Source organism: Carassius auratus, chromosome 26 (assembly GCF_003368295.1).
Source record: "Carassius auratus strain Wakin chromosome 26, ASM336829v1, whole genome shotgun sequence".
NCBI lineage: Eukaryota > Metazoa > Chordata > Actinopteri > Cypriniformes > Cyprinidae > Carassius > Carassius auratus.
The window spans coordinates 459,206-478,603 of NC_039268.1; the positions used below are offsets into that span (position 1 = coordinate 459,206).

Here is a 19,398-nt window from a genome sequence, read left to right on the forward strand (position 1 = left end):
GCTTCAAAATGAAAAGTGTTAAGAAATTATTTTAGGATCTTGTTTTAGGAATCATAGTTTTTTTTTTCATTGTGTCATTACTTTCTTGACAATTACACACATTCATCTACTAAACTCATTACCGTAACACACTTGGACATTTTGTCATTCCTATTATTCTACAAGATGCTGATTCTTATTAGATTCCTATTCCTGTTGTTTTTTTTGTGCATGTATTTCTGTATAAATACTTAAAAAAAAATTTTTTTTGGCATAAACCAGGACAAAAGCTGCCATGTAGTATTTAATATTACACAATAATAATAAACAGCATTAAGGTAATGACAATAACATTCTTTAAACGTAATAAAAAAAAATGCAATTCAGAAATGAAAGGTTTCATTTTTTTGCATAATGGTAATAAAGAGGGATTTTTTCTGCATTATGGTAATGATAAATTTTTATTTTTAGCATTACAGTAATGAGGATTTAGAGAAAAAATAAAAAAATAAAGGGAATTCATTATTTGAGGGTGTTTGCATGATTTAACCATTTTGTGAAAATTATGTGTACTAATATTTTATATATATGTTTGTGTGTGTGTGTGTGTACCCATGCATGCATACATACGTAAACACATGTGTTTGTTAACTTATGTAAATATGGATATTAGCATGAATAAATAAGGAGTATCTGTGTCTGAGGCTGGTATTGTAAACTACAGCTCTAAGAAATGAACAGAAAGAAAAGTTACTGCTTGTGTACAGCACATCTCCATGGTAACAGAGATGGGCAGCAATTCCTTGTGTGCTTCCATAGTTACACGCCACATATGAAGAAAAACGACTGTTTCTCTCTGTATCATGCACACACACACACACACACACAGCACTTGCTTCTGTCCACTGAAAAAACTCACTTTAACCGTAGAGTTATAAATCAATTTTCTTTATTTAAATCAGCGGTCTGGCAGCACGCTACAAACAAAACAAAAACCAATAAGCAGAAAACAAACAAACAAACAAATGACCACAATACCCAAACTTGGCACTGGAAGAATGCGTGAGTGAAATCAATGGAGTTGATGTATATATAGTTTGTTCCATGTGCGAGTGTGCACAAACACAGAAACATCACTGATCCAGCTTCCAAAGGGTTGTCACGAGTACAAACACTCAAATGATTAGCATCATTAACAATTCCATCATTATTATTTCATTCATATTACAAACAGGCAGTAAACGGTTACATCAAGGGTGCCTACGGTCTGGGAATGAAGCGCCTGACCCAGAAACACCCGTCGGGCGTCAACGAGGCCCTTCATTCCCAGACTGTGAGATGCAACTCAACAAGGACATGAAATCGACAGCAAAGAAAAAAAAACATGAACGCAAAAACATAAAAAAGTAGCAAAGTGAACAATCATGAGACTCAAACGCCATTGTGACTCACAGAAACACTAAATAAATGAGCTGATGAGAAGAATGAAGGCTTATTGCAAAGGAGCGAGCGACGCTCTGCCATGTGGATTTGTGACATGCATGAGCAATGACTAAACGCACTGCTGTTGTTATAAGGCCGATCCTTCCTGTGCGAGTCTCACAAAAACTCACACCAAAATCAAAAAGAGAAGCTATCAGAATTACATTTGATCATCCTCTTTTAGTATCATAAAGCTTTTTTGCATTGTGACATTACTTTCGTAACAAATTAAGCAAACAACCATCTTCAATATTCTCATTACCACAACACAACCCTGGACATCTGACTTCCTATTTTCGTACAGGATATCATGTATTTTAAAAAAACATGACAACAATACATTACTCGAATTTCAGAGCTGAAAAGGTTTCTGTTTTGCATAATGGAAATAAAAATTAGTGCTTTTTTTACATTATGGTTATGCGAATGATTTTTAGCATTACGGTAATGAGAATTTAAGAACAATAGTGCTAAAATGTCATGAAAATAATGTTACAATACAAAATAAAGTTAGCGTTTCTTTAAAAGAAAACTCCTTGTTACTTTCTTTTGATTTTGCAGCGATATGTGAGGCTCTGGATTGTACGCTAAACACACAGCAGAACGTTATCACTTCCCTTTTTTCAAATGCAGTCTGATATTAATTATATTTTTTTCATGAAGGTCCCTTAAACTGATCCTGGAACTGCGGGCTGCATGACATGAACAGAGAGTCTACACGTAAAGACTTCCAAATACCAATTTTCACAACTAAAATGAGACTCTGCTGATCACGAGAGCATTCAAAGCATCCTCAGCGACATTATTAGACAAAAGCACGCTCTTCAGATGTTCTGTTAAATGCTATTTGGGGAGGTTGGTCCCGGTCGCTACTGCATTTTTCTCTCGCTCTATTTCCAGGGCATCCAATAATGGAGTGCGCAGATGCTGAGATTAAAGCCAGAGAAAGACATCAAGGGAAGTTAGAGAAAGAAAGTAGACGTTTCAGCAAAAGCAATCTGCTTTAGAAGTACGTCTTTGTGTTTGATACTATTGGCCACGATTATATTCTTCATTTTTTTTATTAGCAAATTGGCTGCGGAGATTTTTATACTCACTACAAAACTTTTTTTTTCTTAAAAATAATTTTTTTATTGTTTTGTCCTTCTACTTACACAACATCCTCCTGTTTCTTTTATTTTTTTTATTTGTTTTTTAGGGTCAATGTGAAGGACTCGAAATAAACAGGTCACAATATGATGATACATCGTTTGAGGATTAATTTTGGCAGCATAAACGAGTCGTTTCGTGAGCAAATCACTCGATTTCATTCAATTTCTGTCTGGTGCTGATATGAATCTTTACATTTGGAATGTCGTACAAACATGAAGCACTTTTTTTTGGATTGCAAAGAAGTTCAAGTATTTGTATACCGTTGTTCTCAAGTATATCCTCATAAACTGAAGAACACCTCTGTGTGTTTACGCTGCCAAAATGCCACCCTGTGACTGTGAGTGTAATGTTGTGCGTGCATGTGTGTGTGTGTTTGTATGTGTGTGTGTGTGTGTGAGATTTATCTAACAGTGACCCCCAGCTTCTCCAGGACGCGTGTGCCCTTCTCCTGGTACTCCTCTCTGGTCATCCAGAAGTTGTCTTTGTCCTTCATGATGTCGGCTAGCACCGCTCCACCCAAAAACACCATGTGTTTACGGCGAGGAGGATCCTCGATGCGGATCTTAAACTTCTACAAATGCAGAAGCGAAGACGCATTCAGTAAAACAACAATGCTGTATAATGCATGGAATTATTACTAACAAAACTCTAAACTAAAGCAGGATCACTATCAATTTGAGTTTTTAATGTATATTTGTAATTAGTTTCTATTTGTATATTTTCCATTTTTAGTTTAAATTTACAATTGTAGCATAAATTTATTTTAAATATGCCTATTTAGTTTATAAATGTTTAATTCATTTTGAGTTATTCTAGTACAAGTTAGTAAATGAAAATGAGAAATTCGAATTAGTTTACACCTTTGATTTGTTTTCAGTTAATGTTTACTATATTTTAAGTAACAAGGTTTTGTAATTTAGTTTAGAAACTATAATAAGCCTGGAAATCCAACAAACTGCTCTGGATTTTTATCATTTGGAGGCAAAAATGCTCTAGTGGGGTCCATCCATTGTAATATAGCTAACATTTGATTATAGATTTGATCATAGGTGTATCTAGTTATCAGTTTAGTGCATCTGCAAACATCACAGTGACCTTTTACATGGTTAGAAAAGATTCAGGGGAAGTTCCCCTTAATAAAGGAAGTTTATTTCTGAGATGACAGTCCGTAGATAATCTCAAATACTGCTGAAGATATTGCAGCATTGCTAGCTAGTCCTAGAGATGGTCTAAGTGTGTATCAGAGGTTAGTTACTGTACCGAGAGCTTGTCGACGTCTCCCTTCAGGACTCTCTCCAGGTAGAGCTGCTTGAGCTCCCGCTCCAGACGAGACGGCAGACCCGGATACATCGTAGAGCCGCCCGACAAAACAATGTGTTTGTAAAACTCAGCCCTGACAGAGACACATACAAATATACATGATGTCATGAGAGTATTATAGTTAGAATATATTATCAACATGTCTGGTTTTTCAAAGATTTAAACAAGTTTTTTTTTCTATATGTATATATATTTTTTTATTATTAAAAGATGCTTTGTAAAACGCAGTCTGAGACAAATGACAGACCAAAAGATCATATTTGGCACAATATATGTAGCATATAACATATGTAATGCATAATATACACATGTACATGCATACATAAACTAATTATTATATATATATATATATATATATATATATATATATATATATATATATATATATATATATATATATATATACACACACACATACACACACACAATATTTTTTATAATATAATAGCTAATGATAAAAAATAAGGATATTAATGATAATATTTTAAAATGTTTCAGTATTTTTTTAAATTATAACACACATATATTTATATAGTTTAGTATTTTAAAACATTTAAAATGTCTTTTTAAAATATATTTTTAATGATATTACACAATTTGTATAAAAAAGGAAACTAAAACTAATAAAATAGTATAAAATTATTTGACAATATAAAATAAAAGGTATAATGTGTAAAGTATACATTTAATTTTTATTTAACATTTTTTATATATGATTTTATGTAGAAAACAGTAAATCACCCAAAAATGACTTTAATTGGTTTTTACAGCCAGGGTCACATATAAACATTATACATAGTAACAGATAAAGATAATAATATGCATTACATAACACAACTTACTCTTCTGTATTAATATTGAACGTGCAATAGGAACAGAATCTTTAAGATTTTTTAAACTCTGAATAGAATTCGTCTGTAAGTTGCTTTGGATAAAAGTGTGTGCTAAATGACTGCATGTAAAGAGGAATAATTCAACTGACCTGGTATCGATGTCGGCGGCCTGGATGGTGTTGAAGAGCAGTTCAGCCACCCCGACTCCCTCCACGTTAATGAGGTGAGGCTGGAACAGAGCCTCCGGAGCCTCGAACCGCTCGCCGCCCACTTTAATCACCCTACCGTCCGGCAGCTACAAACCAGTCAGGAAGAGTGTGAAGTTACACAACCGTCTGCTGCCCTCTGGTGGCAAGAACAAGTCAGAGCTCAGGGGGTAATAAAGCTCACCGTGTAGGACTCCACCAGCACGGTGGTCTCCAGCGCAAGCTTCTGCTCCTGCTCGATGTTATAGCCCACGTAACACAGCTTCTCCTTCATCATCCTCACCGTCTCGAAGTCCGCTGAGTGATTGAAGGCATAACCTCTCAACAACAACAGCTGGAGAGAGACAGAGAGCGTCAAGCCTTGCGGATTGATATTATAATATTTACACTGGATGCATTATAAATGCTCAGTTGGAGTGAAGTGATTGAGATTGACAGAATATGTGCATGTAAACAGTCAGCAGCTGAGACCGGATCTACAGGACTGTACCTTGATGAGGTAGCGTGTAATGTCTCGTCCGGCGATGTCCAGACGACGCGTGAGATGAGGAAGAGAAAAACCTTCATACACTGGACAGATATGAGTGACTCCGTCACCTGAGTCCACCACTACACCCGTCAGCAGACCTGCAAACAAACAGCAGCTCATCAAGTCTCGCACAGAGGGGTTTATATAATTATAGATTTGATTTATGTTTAATATTGTTGTTTTTCCACTTTTTTTATAGTGATTTTTTTAGATTTTAATTTTCTATTTTTTTTACATTTATTTTTTATTAAATTTTCTATATTTTTCTATTATTTTTTTATTTCGTTTCATAATTTTTTTTGTCACTTAATTAAATTTTTTTTTTTTTATATTTTTTATTTTATTATATAGATATGATATTTTTTATATTATTTTTTTAGAATTCATTTATTTTCCCATCATTAAAAGTCACATTACCTTGAGCGTACAGTGTGAGCACGGCCTGGATGGCGATATAAACACCTGAGAACTGATAGGTCTCAAACATCACCTACAGGGGGACAAGAGGGTCAAAAATCACAAACACAAGCCTCACTAAAGTTCCTCACAGATGTTATTCAACGAACGGTGCTCAAACCTCGATGATCTTCTCTCGGTTCTTGGTGGGGTTCATGGGCGGCTCCGTGAGCAGGATCTTGCAGTTTTGGGAGTCGATGTTGAGCTTCTCGGGGCCGAAAGTGTAGTCCCACAGGTGCTTCATATCGTCCCAGTTCCTCACGATCCCGTTCTCCATCGGGTAGTTCACCTCCAGCATGGAGCGCAGCTCGCTCGCCTCGTCGCCCACCATCAGGTCCTACAGGTCAAAGGTCAGACGCTCAGTGTTAACTTTCATTTCGAGCTGAACAGAAGCTGTCCAGGTTGAGAGAAATTAAATGTGTTGAATGGAGCTGTAAACAACTAGGAAACAAACTTCACTGCATCAGAATTTCAAAATAAAAGTCTGTTTTTATTAAATGCACTTTGCACAGTGACGAGTTTACTAATGTATCTGACAGCAAAAATATCAAAAGCACTGCAATACAGTCATTAAAAGTGAGTAAACAGATCACACCATCTGTAACTAGAGAGAAAGCTGTTGAATGAAAACACAACCAGGCATCCCATCAGTATTTTGTAACTTAGTTGAAATAAAAACGAAAGATAGCTATTAGAAGAAAAACTCAAATCTTGTATTCGCATCTGAAATTTCATTATTAAAATCACTTCAATAAAATAAAAGATTTGTACAAAAAGGGATTACAAAAGCACATTAAGTTACTAAATCTTAATCTAAAATTCCACTAAAATAAAATATAATTCAAAATATTAATAATACTATACATTTTTTTTTTTTTAGGTGTTAAAAAAACACCTTTGATCTGACATTCCTGGCTTTCTATGACCACGGACCCTGTATATCCTGTTTGGACACAGCACACTCAGACCAGTGCATGCTGGGTAATGTCAAACACTGACACATACGAACAAGATCATTAAACCAGGGTTAGTGAGAGAACAAGATTTAGGATTAGTTTTAAACATTAATGCAAAAGTAATGTCAAACTGCTACCAGCTCTGCATCACCTGAGAGTCTTTGGAGAGAGCATCACTACAGGTTAGACTCACACACACACACACACACACACACACACACTTACCATCCTCCTATAATCCTACAGCACCTCAATACAGTAACAGAGGACAGAACGACAAATACAGAGGGAACAGGAGAAGAGCAATGAGAGCAAAACTCCTGAAGAGAAAAATAAAAACTGATGCATGATCAGCAATGTTAGCGCACTGATTCGTCAAGTAAGGGACCAAACTTGTCCTACATCCAAAAGAAAAAAAGTGCATCATTTAAATTAGTTCAAATCAGAGCTGAATATTTCAATCAGAGGAACCTGTGAACCCTCTCATAGCAGCTCCGCCCCCAGTGAAAACCACTCAGGAAGTTCAAGTCAAGCAGGAAGTTACTCAAGTTACCAAATATGACCATTCACGGTGTTTCTTTGAAATCCTTAGAATGATGCAAAATCTCCTGAACGACCTACATGGGTAGCATTTCAAAGCATCATTATAATGCAGCTTTAGGAGACTGCTGTAGGGTGTATACAGAAAGGCTGGGTGATTGGGACAGAGCCCAAGTCATGGTGGCAGTGTAGGGAAGAAACTTTACCTTGATCTCGATGTTTCCCACTTTGGCTGTGGAGCGGATGATCGGTCTCCCCACCAGAGCCGGGAAAATATGCTCCGGGAAATTAGAGCCGGCATATCCACACTTCACAAACTGAACCACAGACAGACAGAGAGTTATGAGAAAAAAATATCAAATAAATAAGAAATAAGTATGTTGAAGTACTAAAATGACTAGAACGGAAATACAAATAAATAATAATAATAATAATAATTATTATTATTATATAAAATAAAATGGAAAAAGAACATAAACTTAGCAAAACTAAAATAACAAAAAAAACGGAATATATAAAAAGCTCTAAAACACTAGTTTTGGGAGTTACTAAAATAAGTTACTAAAAATAAAATAAAAGCAATAAAAGACAAAGTTAAATAAAAAAAAAAGGATCAATATGCTTTTGGAAATTTAAGATTAGTGTGCACTTGATGAGAAACAATATATCAACTCTTAATGTTCAGTTAAAAATAAACACACGATTTTTCGTTTCTTTTGTTTTAAAGGTACTAACAAAGCTATTGTGTGTGCACTTAACACGGATTGTCTCGTATGTCACTTCCTCTCTCGGCCAGATGAGAGACTACAAACTCGGAAGTGAGTTTGAAATCATCTTAACATTTCCTTTTACTGACAGAAAAACACATGCATCATTGACACAAATCTGCATAAACATCTAATTTCATAACCAATGCATGCTCATTCTGCGGCCTCGTCAAAATATCAATGGAAATGTGTGTTAATATCCATCGTGTCAATATATATACAAAGCTTCCGCAAAACAACCCCATGGAAACCCATTTATAATCAGTCCCGAGCGATGATTTCTGTACATCCGACCAGAGTTTTTTTTTTCCACATCACGGGTCGTGTGTAAAGTACGAATAATCAGTGTAAAATAAGGTGCTATCAGATCACTTCCTGTTCCGCTGCAGCTTTCGCCTGCAAGCCGTCGTTAAATCACACACAGCCGGGAAATAAAGCTTCGGACTGACCGGAGCGAGCCGTACGAGCCCCGAAGTCACACTCACCCCGGTCCCGTTGTCACACACCACCACTTTCCTGCCTTGACTGTCCATGTTTGTACCGACTCGGTGAATCCGCCCTATCTCAGCACCCGCTGTCTTCGGCCAGGCGGAAGTCAGCGCCCTTCCCTTCACTCCGCTTCAAAATAAAAGTCCGCGACGACGCGTCAAAACTAAAGCCAAATAAAAGCTTGAGCTTGAAAACTGAGATTTATTTCTCATCTGAAAGCTGAATAAATAAGACTGTTTAACTAGGATTGGACAATATTATGTCGAGATACAACTATCTGAAAATATGAAATCTGAGGGAGAAAGAAAAAATCTAAATATTGAGAAAAATCACATTTTAAGTTGTCCACATGAAGTTCTTAGCAATGCATATTACTGACCAAAAATGAAGTTTTGGAATATTTACAGTAGAAAATTTACTAAATATCGTCGTGGAACATAATCTTCACTTAATATCTTAATGAGTTTTGGCATCAAAGAAAAATTGACCATTGTGATCCATATAATGCATTGTTTTGTGACCCCGAACCACCAAACCAATCATAAGGGTACATTTTTTTTTTTTTTTTAATTGAGATTTATACATCATATGAAAGCTGAATAAATAAGCTTGTTTGTTAGGATGGTACAATATTTGGTCGAGATACAACTGAGAAACAATCTGAAAATCTGGAATCCGAGGAAGCAAAACAAAAAAATTTAATATTGAGAAAATTACCTTTAAAGTTGTCCAAATGAAGTTCTTAGCAATGCATATAACTGGCCAAAAATTATGTTTTGGTATATTTACAATAGAAAATGTACTAAATATCTTCATGGAACATGATTTTTGGCATAAAAGAAGGCATACAAAGTATTGTTGGCTACTGCTACAAATATAATCATGATACTTATTACAGGGTCACATATATCTCACAAATTTCATCATATTTGTTCTATTTTTGACACACTTTTGTTAAAAAACAAAAAAAACAACTCAAAGCAAACTCAAACAAACAGGACAGTATAGTGTTCCTGCTCAATGGTACCAAGATGCACTCAAAGATGTCAGGTCAGGTTTTAAAAATACTTTGTTATTTTAATGTCATATACTCAGTGAGGACAATTGGGGCATTATAACAAATTTACTTCTCTCTTATATTTACTTGATCATTTCCATCTTCCAATTCTGAAAACAACAACAACAACAACAACAACAACAACAAAAAATGTCCACAATAAACAAAAGTCCACACAATCTCTTGTCCACTGGTCCCATATGCGGGACAAAGTCCAAAATGTAAAAGACAAAAGATACACAATGAAAAATCTACAACTATTAAAAAAAAAAAATTGTTCAAACAGTGACAGCAGTTCAGCTTCATCCGGTGCATCTTCAGAGCGACGATCAAAAATACAAGTTGTAAAAATAAAATGAACAGCTTCAATACGATTGAACAGTAACAGCTAATTTTGTTGACCTGAACAAACAAAAGCAAATCAGACATCAACTATTCAGACAGCTTCCAGCATCAGACTCAATGCCACACAACTTCCAGAGCTCGAGGAGGTACTACGGCTGTGATTTCCCGTAAAAAAAGATACTATTAAATAAGAGAAACTGGTGACAAATGAAGCACAATGATTTAAAACAAAAACACACACAGTTCAAGGACACAAGCTGAGAGATTTACAATTTACATAAGTTAGAAAACTAGCCATAACATACAGCAAGGAGGAGGTTTATTCAATGTCATAATTACCCACAATTCCTCTAGCTCTGTTATGAGCACACTCAGGGGAAAAACAACAACTTAGAGCACCCTTATACCTTTTTAAAGACAGTAACACAACAGCAGGATCATGTGTTCAGTGTATAAGACAAAATGTTAGTGTGTATGAGTTATATACAACGTTAAAGAAATACTTCAACCAAAAATTTTGCTGCAAACTGACTCCACCCTCAGTTTATTCAAGATGTCGATGAGTTTGTTTCTTCATTAGAGCAGATTTGGAGAAATTCAGCATTACATCACTTGTTTGCCAATGGATGCTCTGCTGCAGTGAATGGGTGCCGTCAGAATGAGAGTCCAAACAGCTGATAAAAACATCACAATATTCCACACCACTCCAGTCCATCAGTTAACATTCTGTGAAATGAAAACCAACATAACGAGGCACATTTTTCACTGGAGGAAGCAAAAACTGATGGACTATGGGCTCATATTTTGGCCAGAAGCAACAGTCTAAAGTGAAAATACCGTAGTAATGGATTTGTTTCTTACAAACACACAGCATTTTGCTTCACAAGATTGATGGATTGGAGTGGTGTGGATTACTGTGATGTTTTTATCAGCTGTTGGGACTCTCATTCTGACGGCACCCATTCACTGCAGAGGATCCGTTGGTGAGAAAGTAATGCTAAATTTCTCAAAATCTGTTCAAACTGAGTTAAAGCTAAATTTTTATTTTTGGGTGAGCCATTTCTTTAATGTGGCTGAATCAGCTGAAAAAAAAAATGCAATGATAAGAAATGCTTCTCATCTATTCATGAACAAATGTCACACTGATGGAGAAGTTTACCAAAGAAATGCAGGTGTCACCCCAAAATTATATTACGCTTTAAGAAAGCTAACTTTATTTTTAGAATTATTACATTTTCACATTTCCTCTCAAAATTCTCATTAATGTAATGCAAAAACACGCTCATACTGTAATGCAGCAATCTAAATAAATTAGATAAATTAAAAGGCAGTGCAAAAACACATTACAATTCAAATAATATAGCTTTTTTTCATTACATTATGTATAAATGTTTTTTTTTTTGGCATTATGTTAATGATAAATTGGAGGAAAATGCGACGTTTTCTTTATGCAAACCATAATTTCTTTGTTTTTCTTTGGTTTCGGGGTGAAACATGACTCGGACAGGTTTTCTTGAGAATCTCAGTGCCAGGTTTGCTTTATATTCTGCAGTGCACAGATGCGAGGAACAGCAGTTTTATGAAGTTTGGGTGCAGCATCACTGGTGTGGGGTCGGTGTTACACGCGATACGCTCCTCACAGGAGCACAAACTCATCTGTGCTTCCTCTCTTATTGTTCCTGCTCATTCTGTTGCATGAGAAAATGTTTGCAGGACCGTCCATGGACCCCCCGCTCTGCCCCTCCAGTCCATAGTTGTGTCCCCTGCCCTCTACAAATGTAAAGATGGGATACTTCTCTTTAGGAGATGACAAAGCCTGAAAAAGAACAAAAAACATATGAAAAAATATATAGTAGTATTTATTTCAGCTTCTTGATATTTATGCATTCATTCCGAAATGGCTTCAGAAAAGTATCAAATTTAAATTTTTTGATTCCAAGAAACATACATCTTATCGATTCAAACAAGACACTTACTTCACTGACCGCTGAGCACAAAGACTCAAAGTCTCTCTTAGTCTGCGCGTAGAACCCGATGGTGCAGCTGGGATCCATACGACTGAAGTTCATCTTCCTGGGCGAGTTACAGTGAAAAGACTACGGGAGAAAAGACCGATGCAGCTTCAGTTCCTCACAAACTTCAAAATGAAAATGTCTTCTGATGCAAATGCACTGTTGCTTTCCATCTCACCTCCAGAGAGAAGTTGCCTTGGGTGACGTCCACCACAGGCTGACAGTAGTGTGGGTCTAGATACAACAGCTGCTCGTCTGGAAGACAGACAACAGCAGCCAATCAGAGAGCAGACAGGAAGGCAGTAACATATCCAAACATAGTTCTTAATTAGTGCGGTCAAATCATTAATCGCATCCAAAATACAAGTTTTTGTTTGCATAATATATGTGTTTATTATATAGATATAAATACACACACATGCATGTATATATTTAAGAAAATGTTATGTTTATTATATATAAATATTTTGAATATATATCAATTATAATTATATGAATATATACATGGACTGAACTGTATGTGTGTGTATTTATATATACATAATAAATATACACAGTATGCAAAAACATATGTAAACAGAAGCTTGTATTTTAGATGCGATTAATGGTTTGACAGCACTACTCTTTATAGACACGTACCTTGAAAGCCAATAAAAAACAGGGAATGCTTGGGCTTTCCTCCAATAATTCCTATACAGCATTTTAACTTGAGAATGTTCTAGGAAAAAAAAGAGAGGTTAGTATAAATAAAATAAAACATATATAATATATTATAATATAATATAAAAAAAGGGGGCCATATGATTTACTTTAGTGCTATGAAAATGAATCATTTTTATGATATAACATACAAATGTGTTATGCTGAATGATGATGAAACATTTTAATTCATATTTTGACATTTTATGTTCACAAATGTTTTTGAACCTTTAAAGTAGACACTTTAATTGCATATAATATGATTTTTATGTATATAAAATCACTTTTGTAAATTTAATTTGATGCAGACATATATAACAATGTTATTATTTCAATATTAGTACAAATATACTATAATATCGGTTTTGTGTGATTTATATATTTCAGTTCAGTTTTTTCCTCCACGCAGGTGTGGGTGTATCTGTACCTTGACACACTCGATGTAGGAGGGGTTTAGTGATTCTCCTCCCAGTCGTACTGGCACTAAAATGATGACTGACTTCCAGCTCTCGGACAGATCCTGTGTCAGCGGCGACTCACACAACCTCATGACATCTCCTTTATACACTGCAGCACACACAGAAGCAGAAGCGTGAGCTCAAGATGTACAGGAAAGGGTTTCAGTTTCACTAAACCATCGCATGATGCACAACCCACAAGACTGAACATGAAGCCTCACCCGTGCAGTCCTGTGCCACGTATACAGCCAGGTTGTGAAACTCAGCGGTTCTAGCCACTGCTTTTCTGATGGACAAAAAGACGTGAAATCACAAAAGGACAAAAGATCAGTTATTAAAAAGAAGCTTTTAAATCTAAATATGATAAGATTCATTTTCTCTTCTCTAACCTTAGCATATGAGCCACTACGGACGGGCCGTACCAGTCCCCCGCTCTCTTCCCCGACTCCTTTCCTAGCTCTACCAGCTGGTGGACGCTAAAAGGAGCTGAGGGATGGTCACCAAACCAAGACACCACCTTCCGGTGCAAAGCCTCCAGCTGAGGCTCATGGCTGGCTGCAGGATACTGAGCCGGGGGCCGCCTGTGACCCTCACTGCTGCCAGAGCTTGGGTCTCTCTGGGAAATAGGGCTGGTCCAGGAAGAGCTGAAGGACGGAAGAGACATGGCAGCCGGACGGGAGGGCGAGCGAGGCTTAAGCACCTCGAAATCCACATCTGTCAACGGATGACAATCTGCCCACCTCCAGTCTGAGATACAGAGAGCAGAAGACAGCCTGAGTCTACAGAGGTCAGTCAAATAAATACTTATATTCAGCAAGCGTACATTAAATTGATTTAAAGAGACGGTAAAGGCATTTTTAAACGTTTTAAATGTAGCATAGGAAAGCATAATCTAACAAACCTTAGAGTCTCTAAATGTTTGAACATTGGTATATATATTTATTAAAGAGCTTATGGATTATATTAATTAACTAAGGGTTTCTGCAAGATTTATAAAGGTGGATTAAAGACTTTTCAAAAGCCTTTTTAAGACCAAGTAAAGGCAATTTAAGGAATAAAGTGAGGGAAACATGTCATTATATTCACTAAATGTAAACACAATAAAAGGAAAGATAATGAGTTGTATTAGCAACACTTAAAAGTTTCAAAATGCTACTTCCTCCCAATCTCCATTAAGTTCTTAAAAAATAATGATTAAATCATTTTTAAATCAAGATAAATTGACCTGAGATACAAAATGATAAAAGTCTTGTTTTCTAAAGAAACAGATAAAAATGAAGTGAGTTCAGATCAAATATCTGCCAAAGGGCTCAGAAAAATCTACTTAGGTCAAAGCTTAATTTAAAACCTATTGACCTATATTTATTATCTCTAGTGTAAAATCAGTTAATTGTCTTTGTTTTCTTCAGTTAACAAGACTTCCTATCTTGATTTAAGGATGTTTAGATATTTGCACCGGAAAGAGATACAAATATACTGAAGAAGAAAATCATTTTTGCAGTGCATGCAATATTTTATGCACACGACCTTATTAATTTATGGCTTTTTGCTCTGATTTAAGAAATTTTTAAGGCCCTAATTTGTGGAAGGGTGAATTAAGACCCACAGAAACTCTTTTAACTACGAGTGTTTATTGTGACTATTTATATTTATTAAAAGCAATTGGTTTTTCAGTAAGGATTTAGGTACAAATGAAGAAATGGGACAGTGGGTCAGACCTGGAGGCATGAGGTGCTGCAGTAACCCCTGCGCCAGAAGCATCTGTCCGCTGCGCAGCATGCAGCCCCAGCCGCAGTCTGTGGTCAGACTGGATCCTTCCAGCTGAGGAAACTCCCTCCTGTAGGTGAGCCACACGCACGACACGAACGCCTGCCGGAAACCATCCACCTCATCTGAGAATAAGGCACGAAAAAATACAACATTCAACATTTTGCTCTTGGAATTCATCAAAAATATCTTCATCTGTGTTCCGGAGATGAATGAAGCTCTTACAGGTTTAGAGCGAAACTAGGGTGAGTCATCAATGACAGAATTTTCACTTTGGGTGAACTATTCCGTTAAGTTGACTCAACCAATGGCGGCTCTCAGGCAGATCACATGACTCACCTTCACTATTGAACAGATAGGACTGACCCAGGAGGATCAGAGGGGAGGTCTTGTTGAAGCTGGTTTTAGATTTAACGGTCCAGCCTGGGAAAATGAAGAGAGGAACTTAACTAAGACACAGTCAGTGATATTTGTTGTGGTCGTTTTTGAACATGTGCTTCTACATCTGACTTCAAAAATAGCCCGGGAAAAAAGGAACTTACTGTCTGTGTCATTATTTGTGTCAGACATATAAACCAGTTCGCAAACCATAACAAATGCATGAAAACGAACCATATTTGACGTTGTTCCATGCGGACATGAACTTGGCTTTCAGGCGATCCACTTCATCGGGCTCTCCGGAGCTTTCTCTGAGGCCGTCAGGTGCTGAGCCGTGGCCGTTGTGGCGTCTGGACTGCGCCGAGGGCTTGTCCTCATGAACACCGCCGCCCACTATGTACTGAACGGCACTGGGAGACACAGAGTTCATGGTTCAGGCTGAATATAGCAGCATTACAGAAGAACTTCAGCCTGAAACACAGAGACAGAAAGAGAGCTTCCTTCATTTCTTGGTAAAACTGTGCTATGACAACACACTGTGATTCTCAGAAACCTTCCCCAGTCCAAAAAAAGCATACAAAGCCACAAAAATGTCTGATGCTGAATATGAAATCAGATTTCTGACATCAGGGACACCAAAGCATTAATGTATGAAGTTATATTGAGAAAACAGGTTAGATACTTGAGATGCTTAAAATGCTGTTACCATATTAGTTATTATTGGTGATTTTTTAATTTATTGATATCAGTCGACAATGAATATTTAATTTCTTTAAGACGATATTGGTCATCTTTTAACACTCACTTTAAAGGTCATATTTAAAAACATTAATTTAATAACAACAACAACAACAATAAAAATATAATTAATATTATTTATTTTATTTGGACATTTTCAAGTACTGAAGCCTAAATTTACTTATCTTAATTATTTATTTATTTTTCCTGTATCATGGGAATACAATGGTAATCTCTGATGTATAATTGAGTGCAATGTACAGGATCCCCAACAACTTTTCTGGAGTATCCCAGTAATTTCCAGTCAATCAGATTACTGGATAAGGATTTTTATAGTTATTGTAGAGACTGATTAAAACAAAGCAATTTATATATTATTTAAGAGCTTATCACAGTCGAATAGATCAAGGTTTTTTAAATAAAGTGTCTTTTTGTTCACAAAGGCCACATAAAATACTGTAAAACATTGAAATGGTAAATTACTATCACATTTAAAGTAAACTCTTGCCTATTTGAATATAAAAATAAAAATGATTGCTGTAATGGCAAAGCTGAATTAGGTGCTTAAGAAACATGTTTAATTTTTATCAAAACTGTATTCAGTTAATGTTTCTGTAGAAACTGTGAAACAATTTTACAGGATTATTTGATGAAGAAAAGATTCAAAAGAACAGAGTTTCTTTTGAATCTGAATTGTAAATGACTTTACTGTCATTTTAGACCAATTTAATGAGTTCTTGCCAAATAAAAGAATTATATATATAAATATATACACACATACGCATATTAATTTACATGAAAAAGATTACTAACATGCATATTCAAATCAAGCTTAATACCATAAGAGTTACTGTACTTTCTGTAGAAACATCAAACAAGTCACACGACTTTATTTACTCACTGTTATGTGACAATACAATACACACCTTTCGATCTAGAAAACATTCCACCTGTGTGTTACGCAAACAAACAAGCTGTGTGTGAGAAAGAGCCTGTCACATGAGGCCTGACTGAGGACAGGTGTGCCGGCTGACGGTCACAAGAGTTCAAGCACACATTACACCGGGAATATCCCATTTCCTTATTCTCTCAAGGAAGTCTGAGCTCACAATGAGACCAGTTTACGATGAGAGGCGACATCATTTCCCAATAATCCAAAAGCTGAACAATTTCCACTTCATTCTTGTACACTTGGATACATGTGAATTTTGGACCATGTGACCACTGAGAGCTCAGCAGAAAAAAACTAAGTCAAACACCCAGGTCATGATCACAATGGCTTCTTTCAGAATGGCGTACTATAATACTACACTTATACCAGATTAATGGCATGATAATAGTGCGAATTTTCAGTTTGCACAAAATACATATTTCATGTGTCAAAATGTGTTTCCCACAATGCAATGCGCTCCTGTCGCGTCCCTCTATAAACAACAATCGATTTTAACTGCCAAAATGTAAGAAATTTTACACAAAATCGGAGGGGGGAGACAGTAATTAAGCATATTTTATTTACAAAGTAATAACTCAACTGCACACGCTCAATTCAACATGTAACTTTTTGAGTTCACGTGACATGCCATTGATTGTAGAATAGACTATTAAGTAGGCTAAATAATGTACATATTGCTAATAATGCAGTAAGAAGCACACTAGTATGTCATTTTGAACACAACCTAGGAGGATAAATCTTATTTTGTGTGTGGTTAAATGTGAAATAATGTCGTTGTAAATAAGTAATTCATGTCTGAATGGAGCAATCGCCTACTTTTAGTCATGATAAAGCTTTTAATGTCCTAAAAATACTCAATTCGGCGCGAATCGTTATAATGCAGCCTGATTCCGTGGATTGTGTGAAATATTGTAGTATGTAGTACGAAGACACATATCATGTTTCAGGACACTGACTCTAGTCCACTTCAAAGGTCATTTTAACCAGCCAGAGGCGTTACCTTCATGTTAGACCCGGCATGTTTAATGTTCCGGATATTTTCCTGCTTCTCCTCTAAATAACGTTAGCGATGTCCAGCGTCGAGCTGCTCTCTGTGAAACCGAGCTCAGGCCTGTTCACGCGCCGTCATCGTGGCGAGTATCGATTAAAGCTGTAGTCATGAGTTTCTGCGTCTTGTCAATCTTGCGCGGCTCTCCAACAGTCAGCTGAGACGAATAGTGTATAAAACAGCGAGAGAGATTAAACCAGTGTGCAGCCACTTCCTGTTGTCATTGCGAATACACACTCTAGACCCGCCCACCGAGTGACGTGATTGGTCAGGTCTGACCGTTGTCGTTTGATGATTGGACGATCTGCACGTACGGGAACAATTGTAGTCCATTAATTATAAATTATTTTATTTATTTTTAAAATATGTACATACAGGACGAATCTGGGTCTGGGGTATCAAAAGAAAAGAAAATAGTTAGAAATGTATTTGGTTAGTCAGATTTACAAAAACATTTATACACGTTGCAGTTTTTAACTGCCACCCGGCCCCTCGGTGGGACGCCTCCGTTTACTTCACTATATTACAATTAAATCCTAATCTAATAATTACAAACCAAATATCGTTGAAAAGGTCTAAGATTCCTGAATAGATATTTTACCAATCTTTTTTGTTAATAATTATATAGGAAAAGTAATAGATTAATGTATGGCAAGAGTGTACCTCAAAAACCTACATCATAACAGGAGTTCTGACCTTTGTCAAAAAAAGTCTTCTTTGTTGCCTTTTTTCTCTTCACACTTTAGAAATCATCAGAAATTATACATCACTTGAAAAATTTAAATATCAAAATTCATCCTTTGAAACCCATTTTAAAATCAAACATTGCATTAACATGAAAATGGTACATCAAAGTCATGTTACAAAATGTTTTCAGTTATGAATTATAAACATTTAGGTTTGGATCATGCACTTTCAAGTGCATTTTATATATTCAAAAATGTGAGTGACAGTTTATTTACCTTATTTAAGAGTTGGTACAAAAAGTTGTGTCAGACATTCACAATTAGTATTAACCAGTAAAATGTAATAGCCTTATGCTTTGTTTGTAATGGAGTAAACTTTGCTTGCAGACTTGCAGAGTACTTAAAGCATCATCATTATTGTGATCATGATAACAGTATTTAGCTAGTTTTTGTATTTACAAAAGGTAGGTTTGAACTAATAATCCATAAATGTGATAAAAGAGGTCAAAAGCTGTGTGACCATAAGTCTATAACAATGCTGACTTGACC

General features: G+C 36.1%; 2 protein-coding genes across 2 annotated transcripts; both read right to left on the minus strand.

Annotated features, from left to right (window-relative positions):
* Nucleotides 1–1,232: 1,232 nt before the first annotated feature.
* LOC113043997 (actin-related protein 2-A) lies at nt 1,233–8,852 on the minus strand. Its single transcript, XM_026203564.1, has 9 exons — nt 8,706–8,852; nt 7,660–7,770; nt 6,079–6,294; nt 5,919–5,991; nt 5,463–5,599; nt 5,157–5,306; nt 4,916–5,061; nt 3,874–4,006; nt 1,233–3,184 (listed from the first exon to the last, which is right to left on the minus strand). Exons 1-9 carry the CDS (start codon nt 8,751–8,753, stop codon nt 3,014–3,016), a joined length of 1,185 nt encoding a protein of 394 aa, XP_026059349.1. The 5' UTR covers nt 8,754–8,852; the 3' UTR covers nt 1,233–3,013.
* Nucleotides 8,853–10,035: 1,183 nt separating this feature from the next.
* Nucleotides 10,036–18,404, minus strand: LOC113043998 (cysteine protease ATG4D-like). The gene is made up of 11 exons (XM_026203565.1): nt 18,116–18,404; nt 15,660–15,896; nt 15,387–15,470; nt 14,999–15,172; nt 13,670–14,027; nt 13,502–13,566; nt 13,250–13,389; nt 12,763–12,841; nt 12,302–12,378; nt 12,088–12,207; nt 10,036–11,927 (listed from the first exon to the last, which is right to left on the minus strand). Exons 2-11 carry the CDS (start codon nt 15,853–15,855, stop codon nt 11,748–11,750), a joined length of 1,473 nt encoding a protein of 490 aa, XP_026059350.1. The 5' UTR covers nt 15,856–15,896; nt 18,116–18,404; the 3' UTR covers nt 10,036–11,747.
* Between the last annotated feature and the right edge of the window lie 994 nt (nt 18,405–19,398).

Coding starts and splice junctions, on each gene's coding strand:
- LOC113043997 (XM_026203564.1), bottom strand. CDS start 8,753: ATGGACAGTCAAGGCAGGAAAGTGGTGGTGTGTGACAACGGGACCGGG. Junction 4,007..4,915: donor GCCGCCGACATCGATACCAG/GTCAGTTGAATT, acceptor TGTCTCTGTCAG/GGCTGAGTTTTACAAACACA. Junction 3,185..3,873: donor GAGACGTCGACAAGCTCTCG/GTACAGTAACTA, acceptor CTGCATTTGTAG/AAGTTTAAGATCCGCATCGA.
- LOC113043998 (XM_026203565.1), bottom strand. CDS start 15,855: ATGAACTCTGTGTCTCCCAGTGCCGTTCAGTACATAGTGGGCGGCGGT. Junction 13,567..13,669: donor GTAGTGGCTCATATGCTAAG/GTTAGAGAAGAG, acceptor TTTGTCCATCAG/AAAAGCAGTGGCTAGAACCG. Junction 11,928..12,087: donor TGTGCTCAGCGGTCAGTGAA/GTAAGTGTCTTG, acceptor GTTCTTTTTCAG/GCTTTGTCATCTCCTAAAGA.